Here is a 22,398-nt window from a genome sequence, read left to right as displayed (position 1 = left end):
ATTTTTTTCTCATCGTCACTAAAGTAATTAAAAGAAGATATGTGCATTTTAGATATACTACCAGGGAAATCCTCCGGGGGACACTGGGATGCAGGGGGAAGCATATTTTTACAATGGTTTTATTGCCTACTTCCTGCTAACATAAATATTTAGCAACAACAACAAAATTACACTTAATGGCTGTAAAAACCAACAAAATGCTATAGGATAAACCAAAATACCCATTATGAAGGTATTCTTAGTAAGCGTGACTATTTTGTAACACGGTAAAATCTCAAGAAAGTAACCAAATCAAGTGTGCATTTGTTAAAAATATACATGGGGAAAACTCAGAATAGAAATATCAGTTTTTATAAATGCCTCACATTTGATTTTCAAATGGTTCCAAGTTCTCTACCAACTTCCCCAGAGAGATGGCCCAGCAGGATGTCTTTGATGGTTCTTTTCCTCTGGGCAAAGGGGGCATGTGTGTGCCACGTCATATTTTGCTGCTAATTACTTCCCAGCTTCAGACATTCCGGTGGTGGTGGTGGTTTTTTCCTTTTTAGTAGCCTCTAAAATCATGTGCATTTAGCCTTTTATTTTTAAGTCTTGTCAGAAGCAAATAGTTACTTCTGGGTGTTTGGTGTTTTCAAAAAAAAAAAAAGAAAAGAAAAGAAAAGAAAAACGACAAAACTCACAAGCTAAAATCAGAGACTTTGAAAGTGTGAGAAAAATAATTTTAAGCTTTGGCTTGGATGATTGTTTCCCCTCCTTTAACAGCAACACCAACTCCAGCCAGTACTATGGAGTTTGCTTCAAAGGAATAACAAAATCTGTACTATAAAACTAGACCATATATACAATTGGAGAAACGAATGTAACCTGATTTCTCTGCCATGGAGCCCTTGGAGGCTAGAGAAGGATAAACTTCCCGAGACGTGGTTTGAACCAGACATTGAAACATTTTTCTATCTGGGATATTAACCACATTTTCCCTTTCACTCCTTTGTAGATCGATTGAGGCGCTTGTCTGAGTTACAGATGAGAGACAACGATACCATGGGGTGGCGGGGGGTGGGGGAGCACACCTACCCTTCGGGCATGGATTTTTGCCTGTAAGTGCCTCCACCAGAGCCAGTCTCGCTGGATGAAGACAGGTTGCTAGGGGAGTTACGACACTGCTGGGACCTTGCTAGAGCCATGGATGAGACCGTCACGTAGATATCTGAACCGGGAGACAGCCTGTGAGTGCAAACCAAAAATATGAAGTCAATCCAAGGGGAAGTCCCGAGGCAGTGCATGATGGTTAATATCATATAAACGCGACAAAGAAAGCCACTTTGTGGAGGTAGTGAAAATGAAGCCAGCTGGAAGCCTACAAAAGAAACTTCCCCACAAAATGACTCCCTAAGGGAACAGCTGGAGAATGGCCTTGAGGGGGATGGGGATAGGGGACATCAAAAAATAAAAGGGGGGAAAAAACATGCATGTTTCCAAAAGCTGCCAAAATTCAATGGGCTGAAATGCTTATGCAGTTTCCTAGTACGGCAGTGCAGAGGATAGCTGAACCCGGTGACATTAACATAGCAATTAAGTCCAATTTTTCACACTGGTTCTCCCAGAGTGCATGCCCACAGTGAGACGAGTGCATTCTTTGTATGTGTCTTTGTTTTCCAATTTTATTACTCAAAGTCTGGAATGAATATTCAGATTTTGCTATTTAGTATTTATAAACGTGACTGATCGTATAGCATCTACCATCTAAAAACCTCCATAAAAAACGCCTATAATGTCAGTTATTGAATTTAATTGGCATTAGTGAACTTACATAATGTCATAGTAGAGGTGTGCTCCTCAGACTCTGGGGACAGAAACCAGAGCTCCGTCATCGGGACACAGATTTTGTCCTTTACCTCCTCCGCGTAGACAACAGGACAACCCCGGGGACATCAGTAAGTGATGCTGGTCACTGTGACTGGGTGTGACGTCCCTCTTACTACGAAGATTTTAGTTCAGAAGCGAAAGCTGGCCCCCAGCCTCCGCCTCCTGTAGCAGGGAAGTCATTTCCGTGGGACAGCTGAGGAAGTGGAATCTAAGGCACTGGTTCAGTGAGCCGGGCCTCCTGACTAGGAGTCCACTGCTCTGGGCAAAGCGACTGCGGTCCCCTAGAGAAGGCCGGCTTTTCTCTCCTTCCTAGGACAGCCTGCAGTGTGTCTGCACGGTCGGACGTGTTTGAGGGAAAGAGATCTTTTACTCGAACCAAAGTTCCGAAGCCAGGGGACAGAGCCCGATGCACTGAACTACAGCATTTTCTAACAGTGCAGCTGCGCGCCTTCTGTGGCAGCGCAGGATGGGGTTTCAGGAGCAGGAAGGGGACGGAAGGGAGAACAGAATCACAACGAGCTTTTCTAACAGAGCAAGAGTAAGGATGGATGCTGAGCGTGTGACTCCCGAATCCATCTACGCCCAAGACTTGAGAATCCAGATCCCTCTGCTCTGCAACAAGCCTAGACTCTCCCTGCGTCTCCTAGACATCTCTACCCAACGCCCTCAACCACAGCTCAGATTAAACCGCGTCAGACCTAGCAGGTTTCGCCATTCCCCCAAACCTGTCCCCCCTGTATCTGTTACCTCAAGCTAAACACCCTGAAACCATCCCTTCCCCCTCCCCCCTTCCTCATCTTCCACTTCAGTTGGTCTCATTAAGTTCAACTCCTAATGAGTACAGTGTGTCAGGCACCCCGGGGGCTGGTCTTCACAACGTGAAGACTAAGAAGACAACTGGTCTTCAACCTGCTGACTGTCCCCCCACCTCCCCCATCTCTGGCCTGGAGCGGCTCAACTGTGCTCTCACTGGTCCTCTGAGGTCTAGGCTCTGCGCGCCCCACCCCTCCAGTCTCCACCTGGCCGAGCCGTCAGACTGCGGATGTGCACGGCACGCCTTCCCTTTGCCTACAGAAGAGAGGACCGAATCCCCGGCCCCCTCCTGCAGGCCTTGGACCATGCTGTCCAAGCGCTTCCTTCTCTCTCTGCGCTCTGCCGGCCTCCCTGCACCCTACATTCTGGACATGTCAGTACGCCCTTCTTCTCAGACTCAGACTCAGAAGTATGCATCCTTCTACTCATCTTGTCCTGTCTGCCTCTCTTCCCCCTTTCTGACATAAAATCCTTTTTCTCCGAGGCCTAATTCCAGCATCAGGTCCCTGATTCCCTAGATTAATCAGAACCTCCTGGAGTCCCACATGGCCTGTTCTTTGTACCACTACAGCACATCCTTGAGCATGGTCAGTTTTATGTGTGTCTATCTTCTCAACTAGATTTGCTCCTTAAGGGGCAGCACAGAGCCTTATTTCCCTTTACATCTCTGGTTGCTTAAAATCCATCTGCTGAATGAAGGAGAACTCCTATCAGCAGGGCAGAAAATGAAGAAGAGTAGGTGGGTTCAGAGTAAGGGCCCATAGGGACATCAGAGGCCCAAGCCAGGGGTTCTCAACCATGGTGGGTCTGTATCAGTTGGAAAGCAGTTGGTCGCTAATAACAAAGTGCCAAAATTTGTGAATATTATACTAAAAGCAATCAGAACAGATTCAAAGTTAATATTCTTCCTTAAGTGTGAGAAAAAGGGATGATGGAATTACAGCCAGCCATCCCGAACATATCATCACTCTGACATATCCTGGCAAGAGAACTTCTGATAATGGCTCCTCTAGGTACCGGTAATCCAATGTGGCCGATGCCAGGCCCTGGGGGGATGGGATGAGAGGCTAGGAAGAGGCAGAGTTCCTAAGTTCCTCCTGTTATTATCACCAATCTTGTTATTGCTACACAAACTCAGAGAAATATGAGCTACACAGCTGGTACTCTCAGGAGGATAGAGGCTCAGGAAAGGGGTATGTGTGGGGCAGCCCCGGTGGGGTCAGGGACTGCTGGGCTCCTGGAACACCAGCTCATGCCTGCTTTGGGTAACATGTTTCGGTAAAAGAGAGATCAAGACACTTATCTGGGTACCATAAAATAGACCTCTTTTTTTTTTTAAAAGATTTTTTATTTGTTTATTTGATAGAGACAGTGACAGAGACAGCGAGAAAGAACACAAGCAGGGGGAGAGGCAAAGGGAGAGGGGGAAGCAGGCTCCCTGTGGAGCAGGGAACCAGACGTGGGGCTCGATCCCAGGACCCTGGGATCATGACCTGAGCCGAAGCAGACGCCCCACAACTGAGCCACCCAGGCGCCCCCTCCCTTTATTCTTTTCCATTAAGACATATCCCAAATTTCTCACTGTTTATTCTGAAATAATCCGAAGGGGGCTGGAGCGGAGGAGGAACAGGAGAAGTAAGTTAACAAAGAAAAGTAGGTAGGGTTTAAGGAGCAGCGTGGATCCTGAGGTAACAAGATACCATACTCCTTTCTGCCTTAAGAATTTGGCTTTCATAGGCTTGTAATACAGAGAAACTTCAAATGTAGTTTCATTTGTGGGTGCTTTGCTTTTCTACCGTGCAGAGGAGAAGGTGTTACAGAAAGATGAAAATACAGGAGACACAGTCCGAGCATGTTCACATGGTCAGGGCCAGTGCAACATCTGGGGGCCCATGATCTTCTAACTCTCTTCAGGCTGAACCAGTAATGCCAGTGAATTAAACGTAGAGTAAATACTCAAATGTTTGTGTTTCTGTGAGGAAGTGACAACTGATTTCATAGGAAAAGTCAAGATGTGACTTTTACATTTGTATTTAGAGCTTGCTTTTCTTACTCTGCTCTCCAAAACGTACATTAAATATCTCATGCTAGCTCTCAACCTCAGCTCTTTTATTTGGCAAATGTATCAGAAAATTCTACTTGGTTACTGGAGTTATCCCAAAGTGAAAAAATAGCATTTCCAGAAGGCCAGCATTCACTTCCATCCCTCTTTTGCATTTATATAACTCAATAGCGGCTTTGTTTTCTGTCTGTTCACACACAGAACACACAAACAGAAACTGATGGAATGCCACCCAAATGTTTCTAGGATGCTAGATGTATATGTATGGCAGGCAAAAGAATTTTCAGAATTAGCCTTTATTCTGATGACTTACTATTCTTTTCAAACACTCTGAAATGGATACCATCACACAAATATTGTTTGAGAACAGACCTCGTTCAGGGAGCAGGGGATGCCGCCTGCCTGCTAGTCCGCTTCTGCCAGAGCGAGCCTGTGGCTGGTCACACTCAAGCTGGGCCACAAGCTGTCCTGCCACTTTGAAAAGGGGGACCCCCTAAATTGGCTCACACAGGAAGCCAGCATGCTGACTTCTTGACTCTCCATCCCCCACCACCCACTCTTATTTTAAGGATTGCTGAGGCCACTGAAGAGTTAGTGCAAGATCCACAAGGCTTTTCTTCTCTTTTGAGAAACTAAGATCTTTCTACTTTCTTTTAGTCTTAACGAGCCTCCCCGACGTCTGGATACTAATTCTAATAGATTTAGAGGACTAACATTAACACAGCTTTCAGCTGCTGTGAGATTTTTCAATTCTGTGGAATGTAAGAATTTTCAAGAATGTTCTGGTCACTGTGAGAAAGGAAATGTCTAAACCTTTTAGTGTTAATTTCAGGAGGTTCTTTTCCCCTACATTTTTGTAAATTTAGCCAAGAAATAACTAAATGTTTTTAAAGTAACTGATATTAAATGTTCTCTGGAGCTCCCTTTGACTTCCCTCTGCAGAAACAGAACACCAGGGCTTTTTGATTCTATGAAAAATGCAATAACTGAAAAAGTCATGATCATCAGCCAGACAGACAATACCTCCTTAGTCCACAAGACTCCACTTAACACCAGCTTTTCATTTATATGCGATGCATTTCACTGCAATGAAAACACAAAACTGAACGAAATGGACATTTAGGAAGAGATGGTCCAAGATCAGAATCAGTTCCTCATTTTCCAGAAGCACTCTTATACCAGGGCAAAAGGGAGAAGAGACCCACTAAACCCCGATTTTTAATAAAGTAAAACTCTTGCACCCCATCACACCCTTCCCATAAATCAACTCACAGGACCACACACGCACTAACATTAATAGATTCTCATTAAATTGATCTCTTCAGATCGTGACTGATTATAATTTATCAACTTGTGGATAAAGAATTCTCAGTATCCAAGTAGCTTATGATAAAACATTTTCCTGAGTGGTTACATATAGGTTCAATTATGCCTCTCTGTCCTGCTTTGTACTCCAAAGTGACAGCACCGTCTGGATGTGTCCAAGGACACAAGGCCTTCTGTAACCCAAGTGCAAACAGTGGAATGATGGCAAAAACGAGAGAGAGGGTTGCAAATAGCACCAATGACTGACAAATTAGATACTTGAGTCCATAATTAAGCACAGCACTTTACCACAACTTAGCAATTAAAATGCTATTCATCCAGGGAACAGGACCAAGTTAAAATCTGTCTTCAGAAATTCTGTCTTCAGAAATGTTTATCAACCAGGATTCTTCCAGAATTTTGTAAAAAAAAAAAAAAAAAAATTCTCATTAATGATTCAAGGTACTGTAATCTGGGTGCTATCCCCAGACCAGAGTTTGAACAAACTATAGTCTAATTCAAGTCACTCTTCCCTTTGCCTTTTCATCTGTTCCTACTGTGTTCTTTGTGAACCAGAGCTACCCCTGGCTTTCTGACCATATCATACCATCTTTCATACCGGTTGTTCAGGCTGGATCATGGAAATCCTGTTCTGATGAGCCTCCCGTGACAAGATCACTTTACAACAAGGAGTAACTCCCTTACACAGTTAGGGAAATATGGCAATTCATCATCCTGAGATAAATGGATCATCACATCACAGCTGCTAGCCAGCTGTTAGAAGTTCCCAGCCTGGTACCCCATCATGGAGGGCCTCTTAAGAAGAGTCAATTTTATATCTAAGGGTGACTCTAAAGAACAGAAAATAAAAATGGATTGCTTGCAGGATCAGCTACATAATTCATGGGACTCAGTGCAAAATGAAAATGAAGAGTCCCCTTTGTTGAAACAGTACTGCAGATTGTAAGACAGTGACAGCAGAGCATGAAACCCAGCATGGACCCGTGTAAGTGTGGGGCTCTGTGCACCTGCACAACCTGTACCACTATGGAGCCGGCTCTGCAGTGCACGTGACGGGGGCCTCCCTAACACTCACTCATCGGACAAGTATGTCATGAGCTCTGCTCTAGGTATGGTGCTAGATTTCATTCATGTATCATAGTGCTTAAGGGAGAGGCCTTGATGCTAATCTCAGCTCCACCACCAACCAGCTATCACTTTGTGCTAATTACCTCATCTCTCAATCCCGGGGCATCCATATTTGAAGAAAGAGGGTGAATAGCCGTCAATGTACTGGGCTGTTGGGTGAACTGCAAAAACTCACACAAGGGACTGTGAACAGAGCCTGGCACAAGATATGAACTCAATACCACCTACTTACAGTTCTTAAGTAAAGCACAAGTAAAATATAACTGGCATGAGGGCAGTACACATAGGGTGTGGGGGGGGGGGGGCTCAGGCAGCTTAGAAGTCAACTCCTACTGTGAAAACTAAGAGAAAGGAAGCTTTATGAAGAAATGCATCCGAAACAGATCTTATAGGAAACCAAGGATTTCCACAGAACTCTGGAGTTAGGACAGAGGAGAGTGAGGGTGTATGTGGCTGCCATGATGACAAGTTAGGCTAGAGCACTATGCTTGAGGGAAGATGGGCAGGGGTTGTGACTGGAAGGATGAGTGGGTCTTGAAGGGTGAGCCCCCCTATGGTAAGCTGAGGAAGCACAACCTTTCTCTGTCAGCTAACAGGGACACACAGAAGGTTCTGTAGCAAAGCAGTGGTATGGACAGAGCTGATCCTGAACACCCAGGGTAAGCAGGCAAATTTGAGGGAGATACAGACAGATAAGAATCCATTAGCCCACCACAAACACTAGCCTCTTTGATTAGTCCTACCCTCACCAATATTCACAAATCCTTCATGAAATGAAGTCACAACCAAACCCTTTAGTGAGAAGCTAAGTCATTTTTTGTTTGGTTTTGACACACTAGGATTTTAAAGACTGGAAAAAACTAGACAAGAAAAATTCATTCCCTATCCCAGTTTACAAACAAGAATAAGGGAAGTAGAAGCCAAAATACGGCATGCCATGCTAGCCTCTGCTCAGAGTGGCTGCCCAGGGCAATTCCCTCCAGGGGTCCCTGAGACCCCCCGTCCTCTCCTCACAACTGCCCTAAGCTAGGAGAAGAGAAAAACACCACCACACAACCCACTTCCGTCTCCCATAGGATCCTACCAGTACTTGAGTCCGAACCGTTTGCTGTTGACCACGGTTCAGGGCTGCACCACATCTTCATCTCTACATCCCTTTTATTTTGTGCCATTTCATATGCCATCATCATCTGTCCTTTTAAAAAAATAATGGGACAGGGGTGCCTGGGTGGCTCAGTCGTTAAGTGTCTGCCTTCGGCTCAGGTCATGATCCCAGGTCCTGGGATCGAGCCCCGCATCAGGCTCCCTGCTGGACAGGCAGCCTGCTTCTCCCTCTCCCACTCCCCCTGCTTGTGTTCCTGCTCTATCTCTTTCTGTCAAATAAATAAATAAAATCTTTAAATAAATAAATAAATAATGGGACACTGAAAGAGTCAAATAAAAAGCTGACAGATTGGGACACTCCAGGCTGTTTCACTGGGCTGGGCTCTGATTCTCTCCAGAGACAGCAGACTCTCTGGAGAGTGAAGACCAAAACTGCTAGGGCTAGTGCACTCCTACACATACCTGTAAGCAGGGCACAGGTACAGGAGTCGACCCTGGCCCTGCCGGCCCTCCTTACGTGTTTGCACTGTGTTCCTTAAAATGAGCCTGCAACTCCACAGCCAGCAGTCCAGGGCCATCTTTGTGTGGCCAGAAGCAGTGTCTAACAAGCCCTCTCATGGCACGGCCCAAACACACCCAACACAGAAACACACTCTCGAGCGGGAGAGCAACTCAACTCTGAAGACCAGCCCATCTCATGGCACATGGCAACTGTTCCTGCAAGTAAAATGGAAATTAAATCTACTTTTCTCAGCCAGCACTTTAATGACAGGCAGATCCCAAATGGCCACTCTGTAACCATACTGTGTGATTCCCACAAGTGGAAGCTGACCTTAGACCATTCTCTGTCCAGGACTCTGAACAAAATGCTTAGGGGAAAATTTCACACAGATGATTGTGGCGGTGGGTTTGGTAGCTAATTTGTCTTCATTATCACTAATTTCTACAAGTTTATATATATATATATATACTGTGCAATCAACAAATCTTAAAGAAAAATGTCAGTGGTTTCAAATATAAGGCATCAGAACATACTTTTTTCCCCTGTGAGTTAAATTCTTGAGAAATGTATTCAAATAGCTGATGTGCCTTCATGAGGCAAAGGCCTAACTTCTCCACAGGGAAGAGGGTGACAGCAGGACATATGTTAGATGTGGCTTCTAGGAACACCGTCCCCGCGTCCTGTATGCACGCGCACGTGCGTGCGTGCATGCGTGTGTACGGGCTGAGGAAGCCTTGGGGCCATCATGGGCCTCTGTAGAACCTCCCATAAGGTGTGGCCAGGCCAGGCCTCCTGGATAGTCCTAAGGTAGCAGCCCCCTAGCGCCAGGCTGGAGGGCAAGACGCCGCTGCTGGGCACTCAGAGGACAACAGTTCCTTAGTGACGCGCAGAGCAGCATGGTCACATGCCCCCTCACTGCTCTTCCCAGAACACAATTGCTTTTCATAAGATCCTCTCAAAGGTCACTCTAATTTGCATGGATGGGTTTTCCAAAATTTCCTACACTTTCTGCAAATGCACAGCAGGCCTCCTGAACCCATCCTCTGTCTGACCAAGGGGAACCGTGACACTGTCGCTGAAGACAACACAGCCTGCCTGTGCAAACACACTCACCCACCACACGCTTAGCCTCGGTCAGGCTGCAGACGGCCTCGCTAGCCCAGGTTGACAGCACTACCAGAGCCCAAGAGCGCTCCTTGGGAACACGGTCTGTCCCCCGCCCCCCATGAAGCTCTTTTTGGAAGAGCATCTACAAAATGACAACAGTGACAAACAGCAACCATCATTTTCTAAGCCTCATTATGTGGCAGGCCTGTCCTAAAGCTCAGACCGAACACAGAGTAACCATACTGCCTCAATCAATCTTCACATCAGCTCTGGGGGGTGGGGCTGGTGCCCATTTGATTCTCAGCGCCGTGAAGTACAGAGGGGACAGGGAACTTCCCACTGTCACACCGCTCCCCTCGTCCACATGCAAACCCAGGCCTCCGCACTCCTGGCACCTCGGGGAGTTTTTTGGTGGTTCACGCTGCAACACTGGTGGTCCCGCAGGCGGGAAGCCTTGTGGGGACATGTGTCTGGGCCGAGTGCACGAAAGCTACTTAGCAGGCCTGAGGAGTAACTTCTGAGCACTTGGAGAGCCTGAGCTGGAGGCCACGCTGGAGCACTCTGGTCTCATCCCCTGGGTCTGTCTGGAGTGCATAAAGGAAAGGGAACAGGGGGGTTATGAGGACCTCCAGCACTATGCCCCTTTCCTGAATCCTTAAATAGGAAACATCACTGCACTACAATCTGAACGTGTGAGCATGCATCCATCTAACTCTAATCCCAGTGTGGATGCCACAGGGCACCAGCTCCTTTGGAGAGCTGGGGGAAAAGGAGTCTTATGAGCCCAGTGACTTAAGTCAAGTATGGCCCTCTGCTTTTCCTCATCTTGGCCAATAATTCGGTTTCAACTAAACTGAAAACTTTTATAGGAAATTCAATCAAGAACAACTCACATTTCACTTTGGGTCAGTTTGAGACAGCTTTACTAGCAATATACTTTTAAAATAGGAGTATTCGAAACTTAGCTGACAAAAATCAAGGAATTCTACTTAAATCTAGCTTTAATTCTATAGCTTTGTCAGACTACTGAGTGCTTCATTTCTACTGATCTTTTAATTTTTAATAAAAATAAAATGATTTATCAGGTGTCCACTGAAGGATGAATGGATAAACAGTATGTGGATTTCTACAGAGAATGGAATACTATTCAGCCTTCAAAAGGAAATGCCATGGACTGAATGTGTGCTCCCCCCACCAAAGGCATGTATTGAAAAGGCGAAAGATTTATGCGATCTGAAGAGAAACCAGAGCATAAAGGCATGTATTGAAGCCCTAACCCCCACTGTAATGATATTAGCAGCAGGGGGCCTTGGGGCGTGATTAGTCACGGATAAGGTCATGAAAGTGGAGCCCCTACGATGGGATCAGTGCCCTCGTAAGGAGAAAAAGAGAAACCAGGGCTTCTTTCTCTCTGCCATGTGAGGGTATAGTAAGAAGGTTGCTGTCTTGCAAGCCAGGAAGAGGGTCCTCATCAAGAACCACATCTGCTGGCACCTCGACCTTGGAGTTCCCAGCCCCCAGAGCCTTGAGGAATCAACGTCTGCTACTTAAGCCACCTGGCCAGTGGAGTTTTGCTATAGCAGCCCGCATTAAGGACGGACGGAAATTCCAACACAGATGAACCTCAAAGACACTATGTTAAAGTGAAATAACCAGCCCTAAAAGGACAAGTATTTTATGATTCCACTTAAATCAGCAGTCAAAGTTATAGAGACAAAAAGTAGAAGGGTGGTCACCAGGGGTGGGGAGGTAAAGGGAAGTGACTGTTTAATGGGGACAGTCTCTGCTCTGCCTTGCACAACACTGTGATGAGTGCGACAGAACCCCACACTTAAAAACTGTTGAAGGGGTAACTTTCAGGTCATGTATATTAAACCACAATAAAGAAGGGTAAAATATTGGATTCGTTTTCTCCTGAATTGATTTACTTCTGTTCCTACTACTTCTTTAAGTTTTTTTGCTTATTGGTTTAATTACTAAATAAAATTTTAAAAAACTGATTGTAGGCCCATGACAATGCCAGAATTTATAACTGATCCTTGGGATACAATGATGAGTAAGACGGGCTAAAGTTGGCAAAATTGACAAGTAAGATTAAAATGAAATATGCAGCTGACCCTTGAACAACCAAGTGTTAGAGGTGCTGACCCCCCCAACACAGGTGAAAATCCATGTATAACTTTCGAGTCCCCAAAAACTTTACTAAGAGCCTCCCGTTGACCCAGAGCCTTACTGATAACAGCTGATTAACACATGTGTTCTATATTGTCTATATCATATACTGTATTCTTGCAATAAAGCAGAGAAAGGAAATGTTATTAAGGAAGGGAAGATACATTTACAGTACTGCATTGTGTTTATAAAAAAAAAAAAAAACCGCATGTGGGTGGACCCACGCAGTCCGAACCCGTGTTGTTCAAGGGTCAACTGTGACCAGTTCTGTGAAGGACCAGCTGTTAAGCTGCGGAAACAGGGAGCAGAAGGACAGATGGAGCAGGGCCGCTCATGTCAAGGCGTCAAGGAGACAGTACCCGGCAAACAGAGTCCTTCCTGGGCCCGGGGCCTGGGGCGGTGGGTGGAAGGCGAAAGCCAGTTGGCAGGAGCTCCCAGGGAGGCGGACTTGCACTGACGGCCGTGATGAGGGGCGCATCCACTTCTATCAGCCTGCACACACCACGCACCCCCCCGCCCCTGGCCACCTGCAGCCTGCAGCGCTGTCCGGGCCAGAACAATCTTAGTGTGACCTGAAGCTCAAAAACCAAGAACTCGGAGTTTAGGTCTCCTAACTAGATGGGTGCGAGGATGGGGCTGAGGGTGGACAGGAAGGCGATTAGGAATCCCAGCGCTGCCCTGACACTCGGGGAGCTGGTCACTGCGCGGGTGACACGTGAGAAAGAAGAGGGGACGGGCGAGCAGGGGGGCGGCTGAAGGCCACTTGGGCTTGTGGGGAGGAGACACTCGCATGACCTTCAAGGGCAGACTCAGTACGTCGTCAGGCAAATGGACATGAAAAGTAAAAAGGAGGTCAAGGCAGGGCTACACCACTGAGGAACTGCCCACACACAGGTGACGGCCGACACTGCGGAGAAAAACGAGCCACCCGCGGCATTGCCCGGCATGGGATGAAGAGAAAAATGAGGAAGGAGTCGTGCAGGACACACAGCTTGGGGGGCAATGAGACAGGTGCAAAGAGCTGACCAAAAAAAAATCAGGAGTGACGTTTTGGAAGACAGGGAAAAGGAGTCTGAAGGAGGGAGCGGCGAACAGTGTCAGGTAAACTAAAGACAGCCACATCCAGGGGGTTCAGCTCTAGAAACACAGAGGTCAGGGATGTAGGCGGAGCGAGCCCAGTGAAGCTCTCAAGTTCTAGGATTTAAGGGTCCTCAACTCAAGCCAAACAACTATGACCCAGGCAGACTGCATCTGGAACGTGCAAGTCCTGAACCATCTAACCACAGCCGAGGGATTAAAGGGGCGCTTGCTTTATTTATGTCAAAGCAGAAAACGACAGTGAAGACGGCATGGGACTGCTGAAATAAACTTAGCATTGCCTTAAAAACGAAGACTGAACGGGCACATGACCGTGATGCTCTCTGTGGGGGGCTGGAGTCTGCAGAGAGGGCATGGGGAGGCTGCACACGTGGCCAGTCTTGACCTCCCAAGTGGGCAAGTGCTCCCCCCAGCTGCTGAGCTAAAGGCAGCAGACGTGGGGAATAGTGGCATCCAGGTACAACTTAAAAGTACCAAAGCTGGTTAAAGTTCCAACACCTTTAGGCACCAAGCTGCATAAAGGCTGGTGATGCTTCAACTCAAAAAAAAAAAAACAAAAAAAAAAAAACGGAGAAAGGAAAATTCCTTATGCTAAGACGCCTGTTGTCTGGCAAAGCCCCTGAAATAGGTAAACTTTTCTGAGCATATTTAACACACATCAGGGTTTTATGACTGATCCCACACTATGTTTAAACAAGTAATGTGATAAGTTCAATGTGCCACAGTAGATATTTCAGTTCCAGTTCTACCCTTATACTCTAGATAAATTTGAGGCCAAAATAGTGGTATTTTTGCATCATATTACCTATTTTTGTTGAGTAAATATTAATTCTGTTAATAAATACTACTCCCACAAATACTATAAAATTCTGTACTCAAAAAGTCCACCTGGAGAGCATAAAGCTCACATATTTAAGGCAAACAGAATTAGATTTTGGTCTATTTAGATGGCAAATGAATCCTCTTGTTTTTACTGCATCAGTTTCTCTCAACAATGTATTCAGAATACAATTCAGTGAAATAATTCTTATTAGAAACTTCAAACACCAACATATTTTGGTATGTTATAAAAACCATGCCCTTGATATTAAAGAAAAAAGGAAAATCTGTTCCAAAAGTATTTAAAAAAAAAAAATCTTCCTAATGACCTTCAAGTCTGGGATCTCGCATAAAAATGCAAGAAAAACTAGGCTTCTACAAGCAGTAAATTGGTGTTTTCATGGAGAGTGAACCAGGCTGGAACCAGCCATGGTGAATGAAGCGGGCAGATCCGTGTAGCAAATCTGGGCAGGGCACACTTGAGAGGGCTGCTGGCTTCAGCTTAAATACAGCTGGTTTCTCTACAGTTCAATACAACTTGCCTAGCGCCAAGGGGAGGAAAATAAATGGAATGGAAATTACGTAAAGGCAGTACTTTGGTCTCAGTATTAGGCTCATAGCATTATCAGTAAGGCAAGATTCAAGGTATGGCAGACCCTGGCATTTATTCTGACCATTTGCAACTCATCTGAAAGGAGTCACACTTTACAGACTGCCCAGGTACAAATGCAAATGGCACCCAGGGCAGGACTGGTAGGAAGGGGAAGGCCAAATGGACGATGAGAGCCGGGCAGCCAGGAGCCTCCCTTCCCCATTTCAGTAAGGTGTTCTGTTCTCAGTAACACCATGACAGGATGCTTTCCAGTAACATTTTACTACATTTACTACATGGAGAAAATGATACTTCCGGGTAAATTTATGAAGCTGGGGATTCATGGAGGACTCAGGAAGTATTCCTGATGAATGTCATGAGTCTATTCTATATCTAAATATCCTTGAAACAGTAGCAAAACAAAGGTTCTCAAACAGCACCTTCTATTTGTGACTCCAAGTTAAAATTTAAAAAAAGAAATAATGCATTACTGAAAGTGAGCAATGATGAGAAAGGAAATTGAACTCTTAAGTTTCCACAGAGGAAGAATATCTAACTACTACATATGTCAAAAGGAAGGTGAGCCAAATAATCCTAATATCCTGCATATGTAGACCTGAGATTTTACAGGTCACATAAACTCTCCTTCATAAGATCTGAAATACCAGTCCAGTGTCCTGAAGATACCTGAAACTAAAAAGTCTTAACTGAGTAGAAGTTAAATATCTCTGAAACCACTAGCAACCTCGCTCCTGCTACTTTCATCTGTAAAGCATGGAAGGTCCCAGGGCTACGCTGATGGTCTTACAGGGAGAGCACTCCAATTCCCCTGCCCCCAGGGGTGGGGGACTGTGTAGTGGTTAAGATGAACGGCAAGACACAAGTACCCTCGGAAATCACCTCTCAAACTCAAAGAGCTCCATCTGGAAATAAGGGAGCTGATGCATTCTCTAGCACTAAAAGCTGCTTGTATCATATGGTGATAATTAGATACAAAAAATATTTCCACTTTTGAGGTCAGGATGTTCAGCAACAGGCTTTAGTTTCTGTTGCAGAAATTAAATTCAGCATGGAATCAAAATATATCCTGCTCTTTTATTATACAGAATATTGAATAAAGAAAACCACACAAAACAATTTAACTTATAAAAGTCTCATGATTGTCTTGAAAGAGAAAGAAAATAGCATTGAGAAGGTCCTTCTCCAAACAATGAGTTCCTACAGTTCATCTTTCAAAATGTGGGCCAAATCATAAATTCCAGTTTACACACACCTCAGGGAGAGCCAAGTTTGGAATGTGGAGAACAAAGAGTTTATTCAGAGATCTCTTAGATATTTTCCTCCTCAAAAATGATGAAAATAAGAGGAGTCCAGATGGTAAAGTAGCCACTTTGGGAGGAATCTTTAATTGAAATAAATAGTAGAGTTCTGTAAGTAGATCTCCAGGATTAAGTGAGGAAGTTTAGAAAGACAACTAGTTTTTTGTTGTTGTTGTCTATAAATTATTTCTACATGATATCCAAATATTTCTGAGCTAGTTAAATGACAATGTTTTATGCAATAGTGCATAAAACACATAAACGCACAAAAGTTAGACTAAGATAAGAAACATCACAGTGTGGTTTTTAAAGCCTCCAGCTTTCTGCTCCCAATCTGAACCAATCAATGACTATTTAAGCAAAGCTGGGGCCCATTTTCCTTGGCACCCTGTCTCTGCTGCTCCATTGAGCTAGACTCACGTTTTGGCTCCCACCTTCCTTCTGCCCCACACAGCTCCTGGAACAGAGACTTCTTCCCAGCTCTGGGGATTCCTGATCCCTCTCCAGGGTGAGGGCCACAAAAAAACTCTGAGATGTGATCAAGACAAGCAGAAGTGATGAGGAAAGGACAGTGCACAGAAAGAAGTTGGCTGCTTCTAGTGGGTGACTATCAGCTTACTGAATTCAACTGTGTCCTTCATTAGCATAAGTAATTTACAGTGCTATTATTTAAAATATTTTACAATCTTTATTAACAAAGTGACACAAATACAGCCACTCAATCAAAAACCTGCATTCTTTAGCTACTATCATTATTAGTTCTCCCCCAAAAGACAAAGACTGTCAAAAATGATAATATGGTCAATATCCCCTCAAAGAGTCTGCCAACTTCTAACCCACGTTGCCACTGAGTGTGCAGTGACGGTTTCTGTTGCGATCACACGGAAATGAAAGTGCAAAGCACACATACATTACTCAGAGCTGAATGCTTTGCTGAAATATATCCTTATGCATCCTTATGGCTTTAGAATGCTACCATACTTTGAAAGCCACCAGGGCATGCACCTGTTTCTGTTTCAATTCCTGATTTCTTTATTTTCTTCTTCTTTTTAGAGAGGGGGAAGGGGGGGTAGGGAGAGGGAGAGAGAGAATCTTAAGCAGGCTCCACGCCCAGCACGAAGCCAACACAGGGCTTGATCTCACAACACTGAGATCATGACCTGAGCTGAAATCAAGACTCGGACATGTAAATGAGCCACCCAGATGCCCCACAATTCCTGATTTCTAGTAAAATATGGGAAGACCTAAAGCTAGTGCTTGTGGGTCTGGTGCCCTTTAAACCTGGGGCGGAGATTCAGAGCGAACCTTTGAAGGCACACTCACCGCCTCTCCAGCGGGCGTCCATCACTGGAGATGCTTCGAGGGATGTTGGCGGCTCTTTCTGGAGGAGGCATCTTCCCATCTCCTTTCCCAGCATTCAGCCTCGAGGTCATGGGACTCTGCACCTGGGAGGGGACTTGAGGTGAATGAGGCCCCTTGTTGGCATTCCTCTGCCATTTGTTATTATTTCGGAAGGGAAACTTGAATTCGTATGAAACCCCTTCATTCATTTTGTATTCCATCACTGGCATGCGGTAGGTTTCAGAGCAACTCCTATTAAGGGCACAGAAAGAAGAAAAATTAATATTGTTTTTTCTTGTGGGTGGAACCACACTGATTCTCATTAACAGTTAATGTGGCTCAAACACTTCATCCTTTGTTTTAAACTGTTTTTTAACCATTGGGCCCTCTAATTACTGTCCTTTCAAAAACCAGAACCCCAGGAAGTATTATACTGGTATATTTTCCCTTGCTCAGTCTCAACAATGGAGTCTGAGATACGGAGTCTTGAAAACACAGTGAGACCCACAGTCATCCTGGTGAGTGGAGAGGGCGGGTAAGAGCAGAGTCAGCGCTGAGGCCTGAGGAGGGAAGGCCATCAGGCCAGCAGGGCAAGGGTAGCAGAACCCTAAGACCAGGCCCCAGAGGAAGGAAGCGGTCAGCTTTATGCTCCCCTTCACTGAGCATCATGACTGGGCATCTGAAAAGGTACTGAATTTGTTGGGGATCTTAATAGTCAAAAAATTAAGGGGGGATAAATTTTGAAATTCAAAATGAGAACCAAATTTAGCTCAGAAGGAGAAAACAAAAAGCCAATTATAGAAATTCTGCAATTATCAAATCACCAGGGAACAAAGCATAATCTGAAATCAGACTCCCCTCACCCCCGCTCACCCCGCAAGCTAGAAATCTTCCATAGCAGGGCTGGCCCCAGGTAGCAGCCTGAGTGAAACTGATGTCAGGCCCAACTGTCTTTCTGTTGCTCTAGCCCCTTTTTTGGTGGGCCCCTAAACCTTAGGAAATGTGGAAACCACTCTCCATTCCCTTTACCCAAACAACCAAGGAAGGTTCAGTCTATTATTAACTTGACTGATAGACAAATTACTGAGAAAAACCTATGCCTACTAAAGCATTAACTCAAACTATGCACTTGGATTTTATTACTAAGCAAAAAAAAAAAAAAAAAAAAAAAGACTTTCTTGCTTAAAGGAATTTCAAAGACTGAGCAGCAGGTGGAGGGACTGACAAAGGAAGGGTTAAGAGTGATTATGAAACACTTCAGACACAGAGGAAGGAGAGTCCAAACAGTGCTGTCCACTAGAGACATAATGCAAGCTAGCAGCCACATGAAAAAAGTAAAAGGGAGGGTGCCTGGGTGGCTCAGTGGGTTAAGCGACTGCCTTCGGCTCAGGTCATGATCCTGGAGTCCCGGGATCAAGTCCCGCATCGGGCTCCCTGCTCAGCAGGGGCTCTGCTTCTCCCTCTGACCCTCTTCCCTCTCGTGCTCTCTCTCATTCTCTCTCTCTCAAATAAATAAATAAAATCTTAAAAAAAAAAAAAAGTAAAAGGGAATAGGTGAAATTAATTTTTTATTTAGTCTAATATATCTAAGATGCAGGCATATGAACATACAATCAAGAAACCAATATAAAAACAAGATGATGTACATGCATCTAAATTTGGTGTGTATTGTACACGTACAGCACTTCTCACTTCGTACTAGCCACGTGACAATGGCCCCTTAGCCACGGGCGACTTGTGGCTCCTGACCGCACAGCACGGGGCCAAAGCCTGGGTCTCGATTTGGGAAAGGGGCTTGTGTTGGTGAGAGAATAAGCACAGTGGAAGGCGTCACTGTCTCAGGAGCTTGCCTACGTGTCTCAGGTAGGTCTCGTGGCATTTCTAACATGTACGCCACAATGGGCCCTCTCCCACACCTTCGTGAGACACATGGGTTTTGAGAAGGGCTGCTACTGAGGCGCATGCATTTGCTGGGGTCCTTGGCTGCTCAGTCTCAGCCTCCGTTTCCAACAGGCACCTTTTCTTAGAGTTTTCTTACCACTCATCCTGATTCCCTAAAGCCTAAGTCAACCTTAATCTGACCCTCTGCCCTAGCATTAATGACAGTGGTTTTCAAACTCTTGGGACCATGAACCCAGTAAGAAATACAAAACTGTGATGCAGCCCAGCCACAAATACACACAGACACACACACACACACACACACACACACACACTCTCTTCCATTCTGCTGTATTCTGTGTTAATCCATTTCATTAAACAAACACACTGAATGCAGCTTCCTAAGTGGATTTCATGATCTACTTAGGAGTTACAACCTACAGTCTGCAAAACACTGCTTTATGGCACATTTTACATGACTTTTAGCAGCTAATGACTTCTTATGTAATAAACCTTTTCTCTGATAGGAGGGCGTGTCACCTCAGGCTTTGACATAATTTCTAGCTTTGATTCCGATCATTCTGACAAAAAAGCTGCAATACTTTTTTGGTTCTTAATAGAGGTATTACTGTAGTATGGTTTGAAGTCTTCCATTTCTGACCAAATATGGCATATTATACAGTAACTTGTGCTCTGGGTCTATAAATATAATGCAAGAATGTTGCAGCTTACAAAAGGGGCAGTAATAAAAACTTGCAATAATCCATGGGAAAATTTCCCTCCACCTCAAAATCAGGCCTAGCTTTCACTTCCCCTTAGCACGGGTCTGTTTCAACTTATAAATCCAATGGGTCGTATCATTTATACAGCATATACATATCTGCTATCTTTCTTTTGGGTGCTAGCAACCAGCCCATGTACAGAACATTGCTATCATGTATTTTGGGCACCAACTTTTAAAAAATGTTCCAGTAGGCCATGTCTTCCCTTCAGCACACCCCACCCTCTGACAGATTCTCCTGTTGGGTTTTAACTCCCCAGTACTCTACATGCACCTTTATAGGCACGGGCTGCCTTACGGCAGACAGTAATAAATAATGATAACAGAAACAAATATAACGTACTCTGAAACAGACAAGCTGCTTTCATCTCTGGGGCCTTAGCCCCTTTGGGAAATAAAAGATTTGGAATTGGTAATCTCTCTCTTCTAGTTCAAAAACTCTTTGAAATAGTCTTAAGCTACGTAACATTTCATACTAAAACCGGTTAAAACACCCCGGTAGCCCAAGACTTGGTCTTCTCTTCGTCTGTATTTCATTTCCACCACCTCTAACGTGCAGGGAGGAACCTCCTGCACAGTCGATGATAACAGGATGCAGTATGATAAAGCCTAAGCAGGGAGAGAAGATTCATTCGTAGAGAACGAGAAACAGCAGATCCGCAAGGCTAAACCTCGGCCAATGCGCCGTGTCTCTTTGCTGTCCATGATGGGGCAGCCCACCCACCAGCTTCCTGTCGCTCACTTATCTCTGAAAATATAAGAATGACACATGAAGTCAAGAAGTGGGCTGTACACTGAAGAACAAAGATAAAAGCTGGCTTTTAGGGACACATATGAAAATTCATAGAAGGATTTTTATTCTGTCGTTCAATTAAATGCCGTTTTGAACAGTAATGAACACTGACAACGGGCCAGGCGCTAACGTGGCCGTGCCTCAACGGCTCTGAAGTAGGCACTATCATTATCCCCACTTTTTTAAATGAGGAAACGGAGGTCTGGAGAGATTGATCTGCCCGAGACTGCACAGCCAGCAAGTGGCACAGCCGGGATCTGAACTCGCAGAATTAATCTACGTGGAGGTTAGCCTTACTTTAATCTCCAGCTAAAGAATACATCTACTCCAAGTCCCCAGACTTCTTCACTTCTAGGGACTACTCATTTCACTCAGCACAGTCTACGACAACATGGAAAACTCAACAATCTGTAAAGACTGATGGGCAACAGGAACTGCAATTTCAGTATTTCAGGCCCAAGAGACGCATGGCAACACACCGAAACCCTGTTGGTTGAAAAGCCACTCCTTCTCCCTACTCTCTTTCTCAGCCTTTTTTTTTCTTTCTTTCTCCTTTAGGTTGTGATGATCCATTCCTCTCTCCTTTTTCCTTTCAACACTAGGAATACAGATAGAAGAACCACTGTACAGCACACCCAACAGATCATCTCAACACTGGACTCTTGAATCGGCAAAGTCAGATGTCTGAGGACAGGTAGGGCCCTAACAGGCCATGTGACTGGGGTTTGGAAAAAATACCTAACCTCTTTGCATCAAAGCTCTTTGCCTGAAAGATGAGCTATCTGAACCAGATGAACTCTCACAGCCTTTCTGGTTCCCTAACAGTATGCTTTTGCATTTTGAATACTTGTGTTTTAAAATGAAAACAAAACTCTGTGATCTGTTCTACTTAAAAAGTAATTTGGTCCTTTTATGTAACTTGTTTGTTTTTAGCTCTTCCTCTGAATGGTCCTTGATTGCTTTCTTCAGAAGCTGTAGGCTAGTGGCCCTCAACAGAAGAAAGGTCCACCACTCCTGAGCAACACCATTCAGAACATCATGATTTAATGTGGGTGAAATTGCTAGCGGGGTGTTTTTCATCTTGCCAAGAGACCGGCTGCTGAGGATTCAGAGGTCACAGGCACCAACAGATAAGTGCGGGTCACAGGCCCCAGCACTCTGGAGTCAGGCCTGGGGCGGGGGTGAAGGGCCCCTCCTGACGCTGGACATCTCACACTCCCTGGGAAACTTCCTGGTGGAGGCTGTGGGGAAGCACTGAACCGCTTCGGGAGGAAGGCCTAGCTAGTCCTGCTTGCCCCCTGCGCAGCGACAGAACCTCTCCAAGCCTCCTCCTCCTCATTGTTTTAATGGAAATGGAAGCCTTTTTTTTTTTAAACGCCCAATAGGTAGCAGGGGCTCAGGAATTTTACTTTACTTCCCCTGTCCTTTCTTCTCTTAAAAACAACTTTAGTGTGAAGGCAATTCATGGAGGATCTGCTTATGTCCTAAAAACAGGGAAAAGAGCCCTATTTCTCTTTTATGATTGAAGCCCCACGTTGCTGTTAACTGTTCATTAAAACAAAAAACCTGCCTTTTCAAAACTAAGGCCTCTCCCGTGTGAACACACATGGGCGTTTGTATTTACATCTGGTCAGCACGCTGGGCACCCGTGACCACTCAGGACCCTTGTGCCCCGGAGAAGCAGGCAGCTGAGG

The 22,398-nt window shown here is 45.0% G+C and overlaps 1 protein-coding gene across 40 annotated transcripts in view; it reads right to left on the bottom strand.

Moving 5' to 3' along the window:
- SIPA1L1 (signal induced proliferation associated 1 like 1) overlaps window positions 1-22,398 on the bottom strand; it is a 463,818-nt gene that overhangs the window by 46,279 nt on the left and 395,141 nt on the right. For all 40 annotated transcript variants that reach the window (XM_073895440.1, XM_073895444.1, XM_073895465.1 and 37 more), the window contains 2 exons: window positions 17,232-17,501; window positions 1,075-1,224 (listed from right to left, as the gene is read on the bottom strand). In XM_073895440.1, the coding sequence (XP_073751541.1) occupies window positions 1,075-1,224; window positions 17,232-17,501 (420 nt within the window). The remainder of the gene's footprint in view (window positions 1-1,074; window positions 1,225-17,231; window positions 17,502-22,398) is intronic.

This window comes from Callorhinus ursinus, unplaced genomic scaffold, assembly GCF_003265705.2.
Source record: "Callorhinus ursinus isolate GAN/ISIS: 27379988/994484 unplaced genomic scaffold, GSC_fseal_2.0 scaffold8, whole genome shotgun sequence".
NCBI lineage: Eukaryota > Metazoa > Chordata > Mammalia > Carnivora > Otariidae > Callorhinus > Callorhinus ursinus.
This window is presented reverse-complemented; position numbering and strand designations above follow the sequence as displayed.